Source organism: Podarcis gaigeae, assembly GCF_964106915.1.
Source record: "Podarcis gaigeae genome assembly, chromosome: 11".
NCBI lineage: Eukaryota > Metazoa > Chordata > Lepidosauria > Squamata > Lacertidae > Podarcis > Podarcis gaigeae.
In genome coordinates, this window is record NC_139687.1 from 62,234,410 (window position 1) to 62,255,768 (window position 21,359).

Here is a 21,359-nt window from a genome sequence, read left to right on the forward strand (position 1 = left end):
CTATGGTGCGTGCATAATAACCCCGAGAACGAATGTGGGAACCCAGCCTCAAATCCAGCTCAGGCAAGTCATGATCCCCTGGGATGAGGCATAGAAGAGGTTTAAGAAAGTGCTATAAAAATGAGAAATGATTGTCATAGTGATCTTATAGGAGAGCTATTATTCATTTGCAGTGCTAATGTCAGCTGGGGAATCCCCAAGGGAACCCCCCAGGAAAAGAAGACTTCCCCTTCTTTCTCCAGAGCTCGATTGTCATTTGATGGTGTCTGCACTGGACTAGTACTTTCCCCAGTACTCCATGTTTTTGTGTCTGTTGCTACACTTCCATTTGTGGAGGGCCACCAAACTCAATATTTTCTCTAACCTGACTGGCGGGAGCAGCAGCTCTTCTAGGTCTTATGCAAAAGTTTTTCCTATTTCTCCTACTTAAGAGACTTGAAGGAACAGGGATTGAAGCCATGAGCATATTAGTCCCATGTCCCCTGAGCAACAGGCCCTCCTTGTTGGAAGCAGCCCAAACTGTGATGGATTTTGGAACCCCGTGAAAAAAATTGCCCAGCTGCTCTTCGAGTTGTGAACCGTGGGTTAGTTTAATTGTACCCAACAAACAAATGAGCCTTTCCTTTTCCAGATCTTAAGAACGTGGAACTTGAAGCCAAAGGGATTCTGCTTGTTTGATTGCAAATGAGGTCATATAAGTCCCACAGGTTATCCTTTGTGTGTTTTCTCCCACAAAGGAGAACTGTTTTATCAAGAAGCATGCATGACTGGCTGAGGGGAATTACTCATTTTTTGCACACAAAATGGAAGAACATTGAATCATAACATTTACTCCCCCCCCCCAAAGAAAATAATACACCTTCCCCGAATATATCAAGAAAGTTCAGTTACTTCCTTCTCCATGCAATGTTCACTTGAACCTAACATTTTCATGAAATACATCAAATCAGTACTGTCATTATTTTTAATGGGGGGAAATCATTTTATGACGTCTCCTGCAGCTCTCAGCAAAAGTTCAATGTGGCAATACAGCTCATGAAGAATTACAGGATGGTACAAATGTATCTGAATATTAACTTTATAAAGGGTGTATGTGTGTTTTGAGCCAGCTTTTCCCCTTCTGCAGGAATTGAAAGAAGAGATCACTCGCATCCTGACAGCCAATAACCCTCATGCTCCACAGAACATTGTCAGATACAGTTTTAAAGTGAGTAATTTACTCTTCAATGAAATTCATATGAGATGTGGGCACTAATGTATGCTTTTTTAAAAAAAACCCCTGATATTTGCATTTGGGATGTTTAATTTTGGGAGCATAATGCTTGTTGGCAACTGTTGGCTGCTTTGACTTGGACAAGCACTACATATAAAATACCATAAACTGTAAAATACAAAAATACCATTGCATGTTACCTACCAAAGAGAGCTGGTGCCATTGCATGTCAACTGTCAAATACAACTGGAAGTAAAATATCATGATCCAAATATGAGATATTTGGAGGTCTTTCTCTAGAAGCCCTTGCTACAGAGGCTTGGTGGGTAGCAGAAGGAGAGAGAGCCTTCTCTTTGTTGACACTGCAGGGATGTTTTCTTGTCCCCTGATTCGTACGATTATAGGTGCCAGAGATAGATAGATAGATAGATAGATAGATAGATAGATAGATAGATAGATAGATAGATAGCTTGTCCAGATTTTTTATGAATAAGTGAGGTTGGTTTTAGGGTTGCTTTTGAGATTTTGTCATGCATTTTTATGTTACATTCCATATTCTACCAATCTTGTTGAGTTTATGCTTTTCCCATTTCCTTGTACTTTTAATGATGTTTTCAAGTTTCTCCTTGGAAGCCATCCTGAAAATTTCTTACAAGTTAAAAAGGTAGAATGCAAAGGCTTTAAACAAAAGAAAAATAGCATATCAAATCGGCTTGAATTTAGCGAGCTTACTTTAAATATTGTTACACTGCCTCTTTTCGCCTTAAAGTGGTTTCATACATATGCAGTGAAACAGTGTTCCTGCATTCCTATACGTGCTTCCCTGGGAGAAAGATCCATTGAGCTCAGTGGGCCTTTAATAGGGATGTGTTATATAAGACAGGATTTGCTTTATTGATTTATTTTTGCATAACATTTACATTTAATTTTCAGATTTTACAAATTATTTTAGGACAAATCTTGAATATCCATTGACTTCCATGGGTGCTTCCATGGTATTTCCCCCCCTTACCCTAGAAAGCTGCTATTCTACTTATATTTTTCCCATTAATGAGTTAAACCACCAGTTCTCACATCCGGGACAGCATTCTGCTAAATTAGGGAGATTAATGGCTCGCTGGAGTCATTTATTTATTTATTTGATTTATACACCACTTTTTCAAGGAGCTCTAGGTGGTGGATGTGGCTCTCCCCATTTTATCCTCACAACATCCCTGTGAGGTAGGTGACTCCCATGAACTAAAACCTTCACCCTAGAATTCACCTTAGATAGTCCTGCAACTGACCGTTTTTACGGACCAGGCTTCGTGCGACATTCCTGGGATCTGTAGCTTTTCCCTCCTACTCTGGTGTGGTAACGTGAGGTAATCTGAGCTAGATTGAAAAGTAGTTGCTCCTTCATTCCTGCTGGGACTAGATCCAGCCAAAAATGGATGGGTTGTAGATTCGAGTCCCAACCCCATGTTGGGTGAGAATCTTGCGTTAAATTGGCGTTGGACTAAAGGTAAAGGTAAAGGGACCCCTGACCATAAGGTTCAGTCGTGGCTGACTCTGGGGTTGCGGCACTCATCTCGCTTTATTGGCTGAGGGAGCCGGCGTTCAGCTTCTGGGTCATGTGGCCAGCATGACTAAGCCTCTTCTGGCGAACCAGAGCAGTACATGGAGACGCCGTTTACCTTCCCGCTGGAGCAGTACCTATTTATCTACTTGCACTTTGACGTGCTTTTGAACTGCTAGGTTGTCAGGAGCAGGGACAGAGCAATGGGAGCTCACCCCGTCACGGGGATTCGAACCGCTGATCGGCAAGTCCTTGGCTCTGTGGTTTAACCCACAGCGCCACCTGTGTCCCTTGGGGTTGGATTAGGGGTGCCATAAATCTGGAATTTCCTAGACGTAGCTGGAAATCGGGTGTTGAAAGCAGTTTCCGGGCAGAAATCGCTGAAATGTCCGGGATTTGCCAAACTTTGGACAAAAACACACACACACACACACACACACACACTCAGAAGCTTTGGCAAAAAACAAAAACACCAACCCTACCTCCAGGCATTAGGCAGTTGTCTATGATTCTATGAAGGGGGAGAGTTCTGTTGACTTCCTTGTGGGACTTAATGATGTTTATGTTTCATCACTGCACACCACTCTGATAATTTATGGAACAGCGGTACAGAAACCCTTTTATGAATGAAAGAGAAACGTGGCTGTGTGTCGCCATATCAATGCCGGTCTTTTCTTTCTCCATAGGAGAGATCCTACAAGCAGACTAGTGTGGTGGAACAGATGGCCACGCACTTCACTCTCTATGGGAACCTGATATTCCGAGATTCGGATGAGGGTCGGAGGCAGAGCGTAAAGCAGAGCCTGACTATCGGTAGGCTTTGTGGGTCAGCAGACAGTGAGCTATTGAGCCATGCGCCCGCCATACCTACTCTGGGCGCCGGAGGAAATGTGTGCCTGTAGGTGGGGGAACACTGTCACACCAGGGCCTGTTTGTTAGCATGATTGAACAGGTAAACATCAGTTTGTAGGAGGTCTCTTGCAGACATACCTTCTCTGGACAGGGGGGTACGCAGCAGTTTGGCGGGAGGTACAAATAATGGGAAACTGGTGCTCAGGAGAGGAGCAGATATGTTTGACTTGGTATATATAGATCTGGCTAAGGCTGTGTCAGATCACTGGTGCATCTAGCCCCTGTGGAATGCCCTCCCATCAGATGTCAAGGAAATATAGTGGTGCCTCGCAAGACGAAATTAATTCGTTCTGCGAGTTGTTTCGTCTTGCGATTTTTTCGTCTTGCGGAGCGCGGATTCCCTGGGTATTAACGGCTTTAAGAAAAAGGAAGCAAACTCGCAAGACGTTTTCGTCTTGCGAAGCAAGCCCACAGGGAAAATCGTCTTGCGAAGCAACTCCAAAACGAAAAACCCTTTCGTCTTGCGTGTTTTTCGTCTTGCGAGGCATTCGTCTTGCGAGGTACCACTGTAAGCAACTATCTTACTTTTTAAAGACTTCTGAAGGCAGCCCTGTTTAGGGAAGTTTTTTAAGTTTAATGCTGTATTGTGTTTTTAATATTTAGTTGGGAGCTGCCCAGAGTGGCTGGGGAAACCCAGCCAGATGGGCAGGGTATAAATAATAAGTTGTTGTTGTTGTTGTCATCATCTATTTTGACTTGTAATGACTCCCTGTGGTCTCAGAGAGGGGATTTTCCTAGTTCTGTTATCAGGAACATGTGGTGTATCCTTCTGGATTACAGTGGTACCTCGGATTATAGACGCTTCAGGTTACAGGCGCTTCAGGTTACAGACTCCGCAAACCCAGAAATACTACCTCGGGTTAAGAACTTCGCTTCAGGATGAGAACAGAAATCACGTGGTGGTGGCGTGGCGGTAGCAGGAGGCCCCATTAGCTGAAGTGGTACCTCAGGTTAAGAACAGTTTCAGGTTAAGAACGGACCTCCAGAACGAATTAAGTTCTTAACCCGAGGTACCACTGTAGTCCAATGGGATACCTACAGTAGTCTAGCATCCTGCTTTCCTCAGTGACTGACTAGGAAGCCCACAAGCAGGGCTGGAAGCCAACAGTCCTCTTCCACTGTTGCTTCTCAGTGACTGCCTCTAAAGAAATGTATAGCCAATGATGGCCAGCCTCTCCAGGAATTTGCCTAGTCTCCTTTTTAAGCTGCCTCTGTTAGTGGCCACCACCAACCCTTGTAGTAGTGAAATACATAAATGAATTGTGCATTGCATGGAGAACTTGCTTTGATGCACTCTGAAGCCGGGACATCTTTGAAGCTGTAGACGATGGGCCTTAAATGCTTGTCTTTTTCTTTTTTTAAAAAAAGTAATATTTATTAAGGTTTTAAGGGTTACAAAAAGCAAAAGTAAAAACACCAGTTTAAACAAAAGCAAAACAACACATCACAATAAGTGAGAGAAAAAAAAGAAAAGAAAAAAAGAAAAAAGAGAAAAACAGAAAAATACAAACAATTAAAAAACACAGCAGATCTTCCCATAACTTTTCTTTCATTTGCTTATTTCCTTGACCTCCTCACATTTCCCTTTTTTGTATTCTAGTTCGGTTAACTAATTCAGCAAATCCTTTCCATCTTTTCCAATTTTTGTCCTGTAATTTATCTTAATGTTAGTGTAACTATACTTTCCCTCCTTTCACCAATTAACAGTCTGATTTTTCCTAAACCTTTATAACATGTCTACTAAAACCACATAACTTCATTCCAACATCCTTCTAACATTCATGAATTTTACAGTGTTTCTGTAGATAGTCTTTAAATTTCTTCCAATCTTCCTCCACCGACTCTTCTCCCTGGTCTAGTATTCTGCCAGTCATTTCCGCCAGTTCCATGTAGTCCATCAACTTCATCTGCCATTCTTCCCGGGTGGGTAGATCTTGTGTCTTCCAATACTTTGCAATAAGTATTCTTGCTGCTGTTGTAGAATACATAAAGAAAGTTCTATCCTTCTTTGGCACCAATTGGCCGACCATGCCCAGGAGAAAGGCCTCTGGTTTCTTCAGAAAGGTATATTTAAATACCTTTTTCATTTCATTATAGATCATCTCCCAGAAAGTCTTAATCCTTGGGCATGTCCACCAAAGGTGAAAGAATGTACCTTTGGTCTCTTTACATTTCCAACATTTATTATCGGGCAAATGATAAATTTTTGCAAGCTTAAATGCTTGTCTTCCACCCAGTGCCATAGCTACTGCACCTATAGACACAAAACTCTCTCTCCCACCCCTTCCCGGTGTTTCTGATATGGGTTGCTGCAATAACTGCTGTGTTTGCCACACTGCCCTGTTCTATTCTCAGCCGAAATAGATCAGTTGGTAGAGCACAAGACTCCTAATCTCAGGGTCGTGGGTTTGAGCCCCACATTGGGCAAAGGTTTCCTGAAGTGCAGGGGGTTGGACTAGATGACCCTCGTGGTCCCTTCCAGCTTTACAGCTTTGTTTATGATTCTTTATGATTCTCAGCTGTGCTTCCTGTCCCATCTGCTGTGGTGGACTTTGAGGCCCTGGAAGAAGAGCTTAAGGAAGAAGAGCAGCCGGAAGGGGAAGCAGGAGAAGGAGAAAAAACAGATCAGCCGGTAAGGCTTCGTGGCAACGTGCAAGCAGCTAGCTTGTATTGCTTTCATTTTTTACTTTGCTTAAACTGTTCAGACATTTCACCACCTGAGGAAAATCAGACAATGTCTCTTCTCCCCCCACCCCGAGAATCATAGTTTGTTAAGGGGGCTTTTGATATACAGTGGTACCTCGGGTTACATACGCTTCAGGTTACAGACGCTTCAGGTTACAGACTCCGCTAACCCAGAAATAGTACCTCGGGTTAAGAACTTTGCTTCAGGATGAGAACAGAAATCGTGCGGCGGCAGTGGGAGGCCCCATTAGTTAAAGTGGTACCTTAGGTTAAGAACAGTTTCAGGTTAAGAACGGACCTCCGGAACTAATTAAGTTCTTAACCCGAGGTACCGCTGTATATTAAAAAACACAAGGAAGAGTCATTCCCCTCCTTTCCCTCCTGCCCTCTCTGTAGCCCCACCAGCAATGAGGAGGGGCAGGGACAGGCAAGCCCCTCACCCACCTCTGGGTGGGGACAATGCTGGGGGGCTGGCATGGTTGACCCAGTGGCCAAGGGTGGCAGGTGGGATAGTGGATGGGGCCCGCACACATCAGAGCATAGGAAGCTTATACTGAATCGGACCGTGGATCCATCTGGCTCAGTATAGTCTACACTGACTGGCAGCTGCCACCACTTCCTCTTCCTCTTCTCCTGCCCAGGTGGGTGACAGCAAGGTCCTCATCCTCTGCCAAAGGAGGAGCACCAGACGTGCAGGTGACACCCCTCTCTTTCCTTTCTAGTTCTTCCCAGTCTGTCCCCCCAAAAGAGATGGGTGGTTTGGACTAGATGACCCTTGGCATCCCTTCCAACTCTGCAATTCTGTGACCGTTTTCCCCTCTTTCAGGCTGCAGCCCAGGAAGAGAAAGAAGAAGAATACCGTCCCCGTCTGGTGGGTGAACGGAAGCTCACCAACCAGTTCAACTTCAGCGAGAGAGCCTCCCAGACGTACAACAACCCTGTGAGGGTAGGTTGTCACTGCCGGTCTCTTCACACCATAGCTGTCAACATTTCCCCTTTTTTTAAGGGAAAATCCCTTATTCCGAATAGGATTCCTCGCAAGAAAAGGGAAAAGTTGACAGCTATGCTTCACACCCTTGTCTGTTGGCTGTAGTTCCTCTCGTACGCCTATGGCCATCTCTCTGCGTCAAGTGCTAATTGCTGATGGACATAGAAGATATTGATTGCCTTTGGCAGCTAGAAGCACAGTGGCAAAGAAGGATGCTTCTTCTATCAGAGGTTTCTGGCGCCCTGGAAATGGTGGAATTACGAATGTGCCGCATTCATGGTTGTCATCTCCAAGCTCTCTGTGGATGCTTGACACAAACTCTTCCTTGCCCACCTCAAAAACACCAGTTTTCAGGGTCTGTCCTCAACCGCTTGTTTGGTAGGCTGTTTTCTAGAAGGGAAGGGTTGAGGCACATCTGCCTTGCATGCAAGAAGTCCTCGGTTCAATTCCTGGCATCTCCAGGTAGGGTTGGGGGTCTCCCCTGCCTCAAACCCTGGAGAGGCATTGCTGCCATTCAGTGTGGGTGATAATGAACTAGATAGAGCAGCAGTCTGTCTCCTTCTGTCTCACTATTATATCAGCCCTTGATTCAGAATCATGAGGACTGGAGTCTGAGAACCTGGACAACCCCTGCTAGTCAGGGTGGTTAAAACCGTACCTAGTCGGACCATGAGTTTGGCAGCACATAAAGCAGTTTCCTATGGTCCATGAAAGGTGATGAGCCAGGGAACGCTGATGTCTGAATATTTTTTAGCAGGCCTGTTCTGCTATCAAGGTACTTTCTCAGGCTGTGACAGAAGAAGAAGAAGAAGAAGAAGAGGAGGAGTAGTTTGGATTTGATATCCCGCCTTTCACTCCCTTTAAGGAGTCTCAAAGCGGCTAACATTCTCCTTTCCCTTCCTCCCCCACAACAAACACTCTGTGAGGTGAGTGGGGCTGAGAGACTCCGAAGAAGTGTGACTAGCCCAAGGTCACCCAGCAGCTGCAGGTGGAGGAGCAGAGACGCGAACCCCGTTCCCCAGATTACGAGACTACCGCTCTCAACCACTACACCACACTGGCTTTGACAGTTCAAAAGCAAGCTAAGTTGGAAGTCTCTCTCTCCAAATAACCTTTCTGCATCATGGAAACTGTTAAGAGGATGCAGGAACTGCCCTCCTGGATCCGGCTTGAAGATCCACCAGGTCCAGCATTTCCCATATTGCCTTCTTTTGCCCTTGACTTTGATTTCAGGAACAGGGATGTGCCCTTTCTCATTTTTTGTTTCAAAGACCAAATGCCTGCTATCCACACAGAGGCCGTGGGGTTGGGTGGGCTGCAGATGCAGAGAAGCAAACAGATTTACTGGGCCATCTGCTCTGACGATGCAATTAAGACTCCTAAAGCACTTCAGACACTAGAAAGCAATATCGTAATGAATAATAATGTGATCCATAACAATAAAAATACCAGTGACTTCAGGATAATTGCAAACTCATTCCGGCGTTGTGTGTAACGGGACTGGTTGGTGGTAGCTCATCTGTTCTGCATGCGAAAGAACTCAAGTTCAATCCCAGGCATCTTCACGTGGGGCTTTTAATGTTTAATAGGTTATTGTATTTTAGTGCTTTGTTGGAAGCCGCCCAGAGTGGCTGGGGAAACCCAGCCATATGGGCGGGGTATTATTAATTATTATAGTGCTGAGAGAGAAACCCCAGAAAGATGCTGCTAGTTGGTTAGCTAGGTACACCAGTGGTTTGACTTGGTGGAAGGCAGATTCCTATGTTCCTATAATAATAATATAATAGTAATTTATTATTTATACCCCGCCCATCTTGCTGGGTCTCCCCAGCCACTCTGGGTGGCTTCCAACAAAGTACTAAAATACAGTGGTCTGTTAAACATTAAAAGCTTCCCTAAACGGGCTGCCTTCAGATGTCTTCTAAAAGTCTTTGAGTTCTTCTTCTCTTTGACTTCTGGTGAAATGGACGGGTGCCACCACCGAGAAGGCCCTCTGCCTGGTTCCCTGTAACCTTGCTTCTCGCAGGGAGGGAACTGCCAGAAGGCCCCGGAGCTGTACCTCAGTGTCCGGGCAGAATGATGGAGGTGGAGATGCTCCTTCAGGTATACTGGACCGAGGCAGTTTAGGACTTTAAAGGTCAGCACCAACACTTTGAATTGTGCTCGGAAACATCCTATGACTATGCTGCATCTGAAGCACTCATTAGTGACATTTGAGATGTCCGTAGAACTACTATTACAAAGGAATAGCTCAGTCAGTAGAGCATAAGACTCTTAATCTCAGGGTCCTGGGTTCAAAACCCACCTTGGGCAAAATATTCCTGCATTGCAGGGGGTGGACTAGATGACCCATGTGGTCCCTTCCAACTCTACAGTTCTATGATTCTATGTAATAGGTCCTGCCGTGCCGATGTGGAAAGCAGAAAATTGTTGCAGCGTCTCCTCAAAGCTACCAGCTCTGCCCTCTCTGCTCCTTGGCCAGCTCTACACAAAGCCTTTATATCAGACCATCTGTGTCTCCCTCCAGATATTGCTGGACTCCCCTTTCCCCATTTCTGCCATAGCCTAACCCTCCCCAGAGGCCTGTTTTCCTATATCCCAGCTTCAGTTAATCAACACCTGTCTAGTTCTAGTGCAGCTGAATCTGACTCGTGGGCAGCCAGCCAGCAGCCAGTTCTTCAGTCTCATTTTCTCACCCCAGAGTTCTTACGACTCCCTTGCTTACAGAGACTTCAGGTGCTAAGGAGAAAACTTAGATTGCTTTGAACATTTGCTTTAAGAATCCCTTTCCCCAGAGAGAGATGAGCCCAAGCTTTTTACATAGGCTGTTATAATTCTAGAATGCCATAAGTTAGTCCACGTGTTGCACTGCTCTCGGAGGCAGAAGCAGTAAAACCTATCCACCTGCGGCAAACTTGCAGCAATTTCTGCCGAAACCAATGATCCTTCCATTTGTACATTCCTATCGAGGTGCTTTCTGTTTCCCTGGACGCACATGAGCCCGGGGTCATCGCAGCAACAGGCCAGCTCTTGTCACAAATAAAATGTCACGTTGATAGTAAACACAGATCCATTTGCAATACCCTCACAGCGCACAGACCTTTTGGATAAATGGTGGGGGGAAGTCACACTCCACTGGCGGTGCTCAAATCCCAGGCGGTTTCTCAGCAGCTAAGCAAGAGCTGACTTTTATATATATCCTGCACTGACAACGGGATTAACTGCATGCTACTTCAAATCCTTTCTTCCAGGACAGGGCATGTCAGATGGAGCCACCGCCGAGAGCTACCTTCTCTGACACTGCCAACCAGGTAAATGCTATTTATTTATATATTAATTTAGAGCATCTGTGCCTCACCATTTAGCAAAAAAGGGGGGCTTTCAGAGCAGTTTACATACTGTCAGTACAAGACCTACAACCCTACAACACAGAAGGAGAAAGGGACATGGAGGGCAGAGGGGAAAACAGACAAACCAAAGCTCAGTCACCAGTTTCTAAGCGTTTGTTCCCATAATGACCAGCCGCCACAACTTTGGGTCAAGGGCTTCCTGGTGGAGCTGAGCTGTGCTTCCTACTCTGCCACTGAGGTGACAGCTAAGGGAGAGAAAGTTGGATGGAGCCAGAATCTCATCCCTTTAGTCTTCTGACTTAACACTGGACATGCCCAGGTGGTCTGTGCATCTAATCCCTGCCAGTCCCTCAGTGCCTTTGCTCGTTCCTAATGGCCTGTGAGGATTACAGGGCCAAGACAACTCCCACATTCTTGAATGAAAGCATGGCATGCCCTACAGCACAATCCATGCCTCCTCAAATGTACCGTATTTTTCGCTCTATAAGACGCACCAGACCACAAGATGCACCTAGTTTTTGGAGGAGGAAAACAAGAAAAAAAATTCTGAATCTCAGAAGCCAGAACAGCAAGGGGGATCCCTGCGCAGTGAAAGCAGCAATCCCTCTTGCTCTTCTGGCTTCTGGGATAGCTGCGCGGCCTGCATTCGCTCCATAAGGTGCACACACATTTCCCCTAACTTTTAGGAGGGGAAAAGTGAGTCTTATAGAGCAAAAAATACGGTACATCCCAGGTAAGTGACTTCAGGTAAGCAGCCTTCATTCTCTCCTGTGTGTGAGATAAAAGCATCTGCTTGCTTTTGGGTGTCTTTGAAGGTACCAGGGAAAGACCTGCAGGATGAAATGTGGAGGCCCATCTCTCTGGCTTGGTGTAGATGAAAACACATCTGTGGCAGGCTCTGAAATGATGCTGAAACATATCACCTCCCCAAAGTGTCCCTGGGTGTGTCTCTAATCTGCATCTTTGAAACAATAGTGCCATTAGGATAAGTGCATTTTTGCTGCTGAAGTGTGTGGGATGGAATTCAACCAGTTTTTGTTTCTTTACGTTTTCTCTTTTTAAAATCTTACTGTTGCCTAGAAGTTGAATTGATCCACACGTATTTATTGCGGTCCCTGTGACAATTGTCCCAATTACCACTGATTTTGTCTATTGTACTTGGTACACAGCAGTAGATAAGACAATGCACAGACTCAGCGGCTCTCCCTCCTAGGAGGACATGGAGAGATGCATCTTTGTTACATCAAATTGGTCCTTTAAAGGGACACCCGTGTTTCTAATCAAAGTGCTGGAATAAATGCAAATCTCCAGCTCGCTCACTAGTGGAATTCTCTTCAGGCTGAGCACAGCTTGAGTGGCTCAGAGTAGCAACTTGCTAAATTTGTCAGAATGCAGCTGAAGTTTTAGACAGAGAACAAAATCCCACATCTCTCTTCCCCATCTTGGGCCATTTTATGAATATAAAGTAATATTTCAAACTCTTCCTTTCTTCATTCCCCGGCTCCCTGCCAACAGTTCCTTTTCTGTCCTACTGAATTTGAGTCAAGAGCCTTTCCAGAATCTCGTGTCAAAGAACCTGTGTCTGCAGGTGGGAGGAGGAAGGGGCAGAATTGTCACCCACCGCCCAGGAAAGGCCTTGTTTCCTCCTTGACTGGCCTGTGTTGAAAGTGGCTTCTCTGGCCTTCTTTGTGTGGCTCCTGGCTCTTGCTCCAAGTTCTCTCTTCCTCTCTGTTTGCCTTCCTGCTTACCTGCTCCCTCCCAGCTACCAGCTTCCCCTCCTGCTCGCCTGCAACCTTGTTCCAGTTCCTTCTGCCTTATCTGGCTCATAACTGCCTCTGCCCATGGATGGATGGATGTGTGTGTGTGTGTGTGCACCTGTGGATCTGCCCCAGTCTTCCCTCCAGCTCTGGTCCTGTTCCTGCTGGAGTACTCGTTTTGCCTCTCTAGCATGGAGCCAGCATGGTGTAGTGGTTAAGAGTGGTGAACTCATAATCTGGTGAACCGGGTTCGCATCTCCGCTCCTCCACATGCAGCTGGTGGGTGACCTTGGGCCAGTCACACTTCTCTGAAGTCTCTCAGCCTCACTCACCTCACAGGGTGTTTGTTGTGGGGGAGGAAGGGAAAGGAGAATGTTAGCTGCTTTGAGACTCCTTAAGGGGAGTGAAATGGGATGCGGGTGGCGCTGTGGTCTAAACCACAGAGCCTAGGGCTTGCTGATTGGAAGGTTGGCGGTTCGAATCCCCGTGACGGGGTGAGCTCCCATTGTTTGGTCCCAGCTCCTGCCAACCTAGCAGTTCAAAAGCACATCTAAGTGCAAGTAGATAAATAGGTACCACTCCAGCGGGAAAATAAACGGCGTTTCCGTGCGCTGCTCTGGTTCGCCAGAAGCGGCTTAGTCATGCTGGCCACATGACCCGGAAGCTGTCTGCGGACAAACACCGGCTCCCTTGGCCTATAGAGTGAGATGAGTGCACAACCCCAGAGTCGTCCGTGACTGGACCTAATGGTCAGGGGTAACTTTACTTTTAAGGGGAGTGAAAGGCGGGATATCAAGTCCAAACTCCTCCTCCTGCTCCTCCTCCTCTTCTTCTCTATGTGCTCAGGGCCACAGGGCTCTAGGGTGACATCTCTCTTACCTTGTCATCACCCATCTTCTTTCTTGGTGGTTTGGGTGGAAACCGTGTGGGGAATGTTTTTAAGAAGTATACTTGCCTTCTGCTACCTGTGACTAGTTCTGTGATGTTCCTTGCTGTCTCACCATTCACTCTTTGTCTCTTTCAGTGGGAAATCTACGATGCCTATGTGGAGGAGCTCCAGAAACTGGAAAAGTCGAAAGAGAAAGAGAAACAAAAGGCCCCAGTTGCAAAGAAAGAAGACAAGATGCGGGGAAGAAAACTGACGTCGCTGGAATCTCAGGTGCTGTTCCTGCATATAGTGGTGATAATACACGGCAATGCTTTGTGCCTTTTATATTTTCAACATCCCTTTCCCTTCATCCTAGGTGTTTTCTCCCCTATATCATTGGTGAAATACTTGCTGCCCTAGTGTTTTTGCCCTAGTCCATGTTCTCCAGTTCCTGGCTCAAATGATTTCCTGTAAGGTTTAAAGCCATTGGGCCCCATCCCAGATCTCCACGTGTTCAGGATGTGTGACTGTTTTGTGTGCGGGTGGAAACTTGCGAGGGTCTGCAGAGGCCGGGCTAAAGGAATCGGAGATCCCCTTGGGAGTTCATCACCTGGAGGTCCTCCACAATCTGCTCCACGGCTTCTCAGGCGTGCGCCTCACAGCCCTTGGGGTTCCTGGGATCCGGCAATCTGGCCACTGCAGTTTGTGCAGGCTGGAGCTTCTGAACCAGCCCCAAGGCCAGCCCCAGATGGAGCGCATTGCAGAAATCCAGCCTCAAGGTTGCCAACACATAGAATAAGAGAATCGTAGAATTGGAAGGGACCCAAGGGTCATCTAGTCCAACCCCCTGCAATGCAGGAATCTCAGCCAAAGCATTCCTGACAGATGGCCATCCAACCTCTCCTTAAAAGCCTCCAAGGAAGGAGAGTCTACAACCTCCCAAGGGAGACCGTTCTGCTGTCCAACAGCTCTTACCGTCAGAAAATTCTTCCTGATGTTGAGTTGGAATCTCCTTTCTTGTCACTTGAAGCCATGGGTTCGAGTCCTACCCTCCAGAGCAGGAGCAAACAAGCGTGCTCCCTCTTCCATGTGACAACCCTTGAGATCTTTGAAGATGGCTCTCATATCTCCTTTCCATCTCCTCTTCTCCAGGCTAAACAGACCCAGCTCCTTCAACCATTGCTCATAAGGCTTGGCCTCCAGACCCTTGATCCTCTTAGTTGCCCTCCTCTGCACACATGGCCTATAGTGGCCAAGCTCTCCCTGCACAGGAACAGCTGCAGTTCGCCAACCAGACGAAGCTGGTAAAAAGCACTGCTTCTGCCCATGCAGTGTGAGCAAAAAGCCATGTGGCGGATGCTTGCCCCTGACCTGGCCTGTTCCATGTGTGCATGGTTCATCACATGCTGCCTGTTTTTTGCCACCAGTGTGGTGTAGTGGTTAAAAGCAGTAGACTCGTAATCTGGTGAACTGGGTTCGCTTCCCCACTCCTCCACATGCAGCTGCTTTAAGACTCCTTAGGGTAGTGATAAAGCAGGATATCAAATCCAAACTCCTCCTCTTCTTCTATGTAAATTAACAGCATAAGAGCCTGTCCTCTGGATCAGGCCAAAGGACATCTTTTCCAGTATCCTGTCTATTGGGCCTGATTCTTTTTGTCTCAGCTGTCAGAACAGTAAGAGCAGCGTGTGGCATTGCAGCACCGCAGGGAGAAGGGAGGCTAGAATCATTCTGACCGAACTCCAACACATTTGGTTGCGACGTGTGTGGAAACCCAGTATTTATAGATGAACAGAAAAATTGCATTGCCAGCACTGGTGTTTTTGATAAATGATCCCTACAAATACTCCATTCTAGCTGTTGTTGGAGAAGAGGTTGAACGTGCACACACATGTCCCTGTTTTCATCCCAGTTGTAGAAAGAGAGCAGGGTGGAATCACCTGGTCTGTGCAACAGTATTTTTTAAAAAGTTCTTTATTAAATTTCTACACCCCCCTCCTCCAGATCCCAGCAGTGGGTGTGTCCTCCTGAGACCCCAGCCTGCTATCAACTTTGCCCCACACTGCCCCCTCCTGCCAGGGTGTGAGAATCGCTGAGGGTTTGCAGTTACAGACAATTAGAAAATGGGGAAAGCCCATTTGGCAGCTTCTCTCTTGGGTGTGGGGCTCAATGGGACCATGTGTGTGTGGGGGGGAAGCCTCCTTTCACACGAGGATTGGGTCTTGTGTCAGCTTCATTATTGTTGGCTCAGAAGGATGAGGCTGCCAGAAATAGATCATTAGGAGGAAATAGATTCATAGAATCATAGAATCATAGAGTTGGAAGAGACCACAAGGGCCATCGAGTCCAACCCCCTGCCAAGCAGGAAACACCATCAGAGCACTCCTGACATATGGTTGTCAAGCCTCTGCTTAAAGACCTCCAAAGAAGGAGACTCCACCACACTCCTTGGCAGCAAATTCCACTGTCGAACAGCTCTTACTGTCAGGAAGTTCTTCCTAATGTTGAGGTGGAATCTTCTTTCTTGTAGTTTGGATCCATTGCTCCGTGTCCGCTTCTCTGGAGCAGCAGAAAACAACCTTTCTCCCTCCTCTATGTGACATCCTTTTATATATTTGAACATGGCTATCATATCACCCCTTAACCTCTTCTTCTCCAGGCTAAACATGCCCAGCTCCCTTAGCCATTCCTCATAAGATATTGCCCCCATCGGGGGGGGGGGGGCTCCATTATTGCCTTGCCTTCTGCATGCTTCATTAATTCCTACTGCGAGCCTGAAATTGGCACTTGGACTGCCGATATCTGTCTCTTGCTTTTGCCTCTTGATTGTTTTCTGCTGCTAATTCTAGGAGAGCCAGGGGATGGCGGTGGGCGCAGGGATAGGAGCACACATGGCTCAGAGCTCCAGGTGGTTGGGTGGAGAATATTGGCCCAAACTTCCCCCAGTGATTAAATTGGGCAGCTGTGGAAGAAAAAGGGGGAGATTTCTTCTTATCTCAACAGGTTAAGGGCACCAGACTTATCTTGTGAATACACTGCCCCATGCCAGCCTTTCGTTTAGTTATTGTGGTGTCTATCTCAGGCAGAACTAAGATTGTAGTGATCTGCTGCGGCAACCTGATGAATCCAGGACTTGAAGTGGAGCTGAGGCAGAAAAAGGGCTTTCGCCTTTGCACCTAATAATAATAATAATAATAATAATAATAATAATAATAATAAAATTATTTATACCCCGCCCATCTGGCTGAGTTTCCCCAGCCACTCTGGGCGGCTTCCAATTGAGTGTTAAAAACAATACAGCATTAAATATTAAAAACTTCCCTAAACAGGGCTGCTTTCAGATGTCTTTTAAAGATAAGATAGCTGCTTATTTCCTTCACATCTGAAGGGAGGGTGTTCCACAGGGCGGGCGCCACTACCGAGAAGGCCCTCTGCCTGGTTCCCTGTAACTTGGCTTCTTGCAGTGAGGGAACCACCAGAAGGCCCTCGGCGCTGGACCTCAGTGTCCGGGCAGAATGATGGGGGTGGAGACGCTTCTTCAGGTATACAGGACCGAAGCTGTTTAGGGCTTTAAAGGTCAGCACCAACACTTTGAATTGTGCTTGGAAACGTACTGGGAGCCAATGTAGGCCTTTCAAGAGCGGTGTTATGTGGTCTTGGCAGCCTCCCCCAGTCACCAGCCTAGCTGCCGCATTCTGGATTAGTTGGAGTTTCCAGGTCACCTTCAAAGGTAGCCCCATGTAGAGCGCATTTAAGTAGTCCAAGCGAGAGATAACTAGAGCATGCACCACTCTGGCGAGACAGTCTGCGGGCAGGGAGGGTCTCATCCTGCGTACCAGATGGAGCTGGTAGACAGCCGCCCTGGACACAGAATTAACCTGTGCCTCCATGGACTGCTGTGAGTGCAAAATGACTCCCAGGCTGCGCACCTGGTCCTTTAGGGGCACAGTTGCCCCATTCAGGACAAGGGAGTCCCCCCCTTCCGCCCTGTCCCCTCGAAACAGTACTTCTGTCTTGTCAGGATTCATCCTCAATCTGTTGGCCGCCATCCATCCTCCAACCGCCTCCAGGCACTTACACAGGACCTGCAAGTGATCTGGGAGAGCCCCCAAGTGACTGGGCGTGAACAAACACTGTTAAAATGGGGGAGGAGGTTTCAAAGTGGACCCCACAAAGTTATACAGCTTGTAAATACATCCAGAATTTCCCAGACCTAGCAGGAATACTGTGTCCAGGAGGAAATCGCTAAAAAAATATCCTGGAAAATCCGGGCATATGGCAGCCCATGTCGGCAGTGTCGTTTTGGGGGTGTTCATTAAAAAGAGCTCAAAAACACTTTTTTGAGATTTTGCAAAAAAAAAAAAAAAAAGAAAGCTCAAAACTTTGCCCCAAACCCACCAACGCTCAATGACTTTTATGTCTGGATTTTCACTTTTTGAAATATGGCAACCGTAGAAATGCCAATCTCAACCGTTTGAACCAACCGCTGAGGGTGCCTTCCTGTGTCAGATAGAAGAGTCAAAGGGAGGCCCAGTTGTCATTATGGGGAAAGCAAAACTTTTATAAAAAAACTCACTGCCTCCCCTTATTTGCAGCAGGCTCAAATCAGCCAACCCAGAGAATTGTTGTAATTAACAGTAAAAGTGCTATTGCACTTTTGGGGATGGGGTGGCACTGTGGTCTAAACCACTGAGCTTCTTGGGCTTGCTGATCAAAAGGTTGACGGTTCGAATCCCTGCAATGGGGTGAGCTTCTGTTGCTCTGTCCCAGCTCCTGCCAACCTAGCAGTTCGAAAGCACTCCAGTGCAAGTAGATAAATAGGTACCACTGTGGCGGGATGGTAAACGGAGTTTCCGTGCGCTCTGGTTTCTATCATGGAGTTTGTTGCACCAGAAGCGGTTTAGTCCTGCTGGCCACATGACCCGGAAAGCTGTCTGTGGACAAACGCTGGCTCCCTCAGCCTGAAAGTGAGATGAGTGACGCACCCCATAGTCGCCTTTGACTGGACTTAACCGTCCAGGAGTCCTTTACCTTACCATCAGCTTTCTTTGATTCTGTTAGCTATGATTTCTGCATTGCAAGGGGCTGGACTAGAGCGCTCCTCTCCAGCCCTGCCGTTCTATGATTCTATGACTCTCCTGGCGCTGCCTTTATAACAGAAACCAGCCAGCTTTTGGATGTGAGCCAGTCCCTGCATGGGAAGCACTGAGGAGCTACAGCCAGCAGGGGCAAGGCGCGCACCGGCCAATTAGAGATGATAGATGTCATGGCTAGCTCAGCCGTAGATGAAAACTGAAATTAAGCATCCATTAAGTGCTGAGCAATCCAGCCATTTCCCGCCTGGTCTCGGAGCACAGTCTGCCCGGATGTCAGATGTGCCTTTAAACTATTCAGACTGGTCACTCAGAGGAAGGAGGCAGAGCCTCCGAGACACTTGGGAATTAATTAGCACCAGTGAGTAACAGGCTAGCAATGGGGAGGAAGGGAGAGTTTGTTTGCTGCTAGCTGGTGGACATGGCCGTGACGGACAACGGGAACAGGGAGTGCCTGCCTTTCATTGAGTCAAACCTGATTTGAAGCTTGCTAGGCAAATGCAGGAGTGTGGGTGGCGCTGTGGGTTAAACCACAGAGTCTAGGACTTGCCGATCAGAAGGTCGTGGTTCGAATCCCCGCAACGGGGTGAGCTCCTGTTGCTCGGTCCCTGCTCCTGCCAACCTAGCAGTTCAAAAGCACATCAAAGTGCAAGTAGATAAATAGGTACCACTCCGGCAGGAAGGTAAACGGCGTTTCCGTGCTATGCTCTGGTTCGCCAGAAGCGGATTAGTCATGCTAGCCACATGACCGGAAGCTGTACACCGGCTCCCTCGGCCAATAAAGCGAGATGAGTGCCGCAACCCCAAAGTCGGCCATGACTGGACCTAACGGTCAGGGGTCCCTTTACCTTTAAAGGTAAAGGTACCCCTGCCCGTATGGGCCAGTCATGTCCAACTCTAGGATTGTGCGCCCATCTCGCTTAAGAGGCCGGGGGCCAGCGCTGCCCGAAGACACTTCCAGGTCACGTGGCCAGCATGACAAGCTGCATCTGGCGAGCCAGCGCAGCACATGGAAACACCGTTTACCTTCCCGCTAGTAAGCGGTCCCTATTTATCTACTTGCACCCGGGGGTGCTTTTGAACTGCTAGGTTGGCAGGCGCTGGGACCGAGCAGCGGGAGCGCACCCCGCCGCGGGGATTCGAACCGCTGACCTGACGACCGGCAAGTCCTAGGCGCTGAGGTTTTACCCACAGCACCACCCACGTCCCTCCCTTTCCCTTTCCCTTTAGGCAAATGCAGATAACACAACCTTGGTGAAAGAGGAGAGCGCAAAATATGGTCTGAAGCTCAACATCAAAAAAACAAAGATCATGGCCACTGGGCCCATCACCTCCTGGCAAATAGAAATGGAAGAAATAGAGGCAGTGAGAGATTTTACTTTCTTGGGCTCAATGATCACTGCAGATGGTGACAGCAGTCACGAAATTAAAAGACGCCTGCTCCTTGGGAGAAAAGTGATGACAAACCTAGACAGCATCTTAAAAAGCAGAGACATCACCTTGCCAACAAAGACCCGTATAGTTAAAGCTATGGTTTTCCCAGTAGGGATGTATGGAAGTGAAAGCTGGGCCATAAAGAAGGCTGATCGCCGAAGATCCTGAAACTGAGGCTCCAAGACGTTGGCCACCTCATGAGAAGAGAAGACTCCCTGGAAAAGACCCTGATGTTGGGAAAGATGGAGGGCACAAAGAGAAGGGGACGACAGAGGACGAGATGGTTGGACAGTGTTCTCGAAGCTACTAGCATGAGTTTGACAAACTGCGGGAGGCAGTGGAAGACAGGAGGGCCTGGCGTGCTCTGGTCCATGGGGCCACGAAGAGTCACGAAGAGTCAGACATGACTAAACAACAACACTAAGGCAAATGCTCCACAGCTGCGCTATGGGCCTTCCCATAGCCTCCTGGCATTAGAAACAGAGAGCTTTGTCATGTTATCTGACCACATGTTTTCTTTCTTTAAAAAAAAGCAAGCTAGCTCATTCGCACGTCCGTCAGTTGTAGGATGTCTTTCCAAGGATGGCGAACCCATTTCTCTCATGAAAATAAAAAGGTTAAGGACACCCTGACAATTAAGTCCAGTCACAGACGACTCTGGGGTTATGGCGATCATCTCATTTTACTGGCCGAGGGAGCCGACTTTTGTCTGCAGACAGTTTTTCCAGGTCATGTGGCCAGCATCACTAAGCCGCTTCTGGCGAACCAGAGCAGTTCACGGAAACGCCGTTTACCTTCCTGCTGGAGCGGGACCTATTTATCTACTTGCACTTTGACGTGCTTTCGAACTGCTAGATAGAGGCGCCCTATTCCATCATCATCATTTTATTATTTATTGCTCCAGCCACTCCTCCAACATACATAAAAACAAAATAAAACATTTAAAAGCTTCCCTAGATAGGGCTGCTTTCAGATGTATTCTAAAGGTTTTATAGCTGCTTATCTCCTTGGCTTGGGGGATTTGCATAAATTCATACCACCCAACATTTCTCCGATGAAAGTAGGGAGGTCCTAAGGGAAAGTGGGACATTTCGGGATCAAGATGGCATCTTTAAATCCAGGACTATTCTTAGAAAATAGGCACACGGAGGTTCTAGGATGGCTAGCAGGAGTGTGTCTTGCCCTGACTTCGAATCTTAGGTCTTCTCAGAAGTAGAGCAGGGAGCAGGCCTCCCCATGCCCAGTGACTGCAAGGATCCATCGGATCAAAAAGAAAGCAACTAATACATTTAATAAATAATAACAATATAGAACAATACTCCCTGCACACAGCACACTAGCACTTCAGGATTCTCGACTGCCCTTTTCCCTAGTCATTGACCTACTAGCTTTCTTTGGGCAGGGCACTTGTTGTGCGGCAGAGTCCTCTGCTGTACAAGACTGCGAACTGTTGCTGTCTGTGGAATTCCAATGGGAGAAGTATCAGCCCTTTCAGAATCCT

At 47.3% G+C, this 21,359-nt stretch overlaps 1 protein-coding gene across 1 annotated transcript in view; it reads left to right on the top strand.

Annotated features, from left to right (window-relative positions):
• DNAI1 (dynein axonemal intermediate chain 1) overlaps positions 1–21,359 on the top strand; it is a 152,813-nt gene that overhangs the window by 17,649 nt on the left and 113,805 nt on the right. The window contains exons 4-9 of the mRNA XM_083702694.1: positions 1,127–1,207; positions 3,458–3,584; positions 6,203–6,315; positions 7,195–7,314; positions 10,608–10,667; positions 13,488–13,622. Coding sequence (XP_083558820.1) covers positions 1,127–1,207; positions 3,458–3,584; positions 6,203–6,315; positions 7,195–7,314; positions 10,608–10,667; positions 13,488–13,622 — 636 coding nt within the window. The remainder of the gene's footprint in view (positions 1–1,126; positions 1,208–3,457; positions 3,585–6,202; positions 6,316–7,194; positions 7,315–10,607; positions 10,668–13,487; positions 13,623–21,359) is intronic.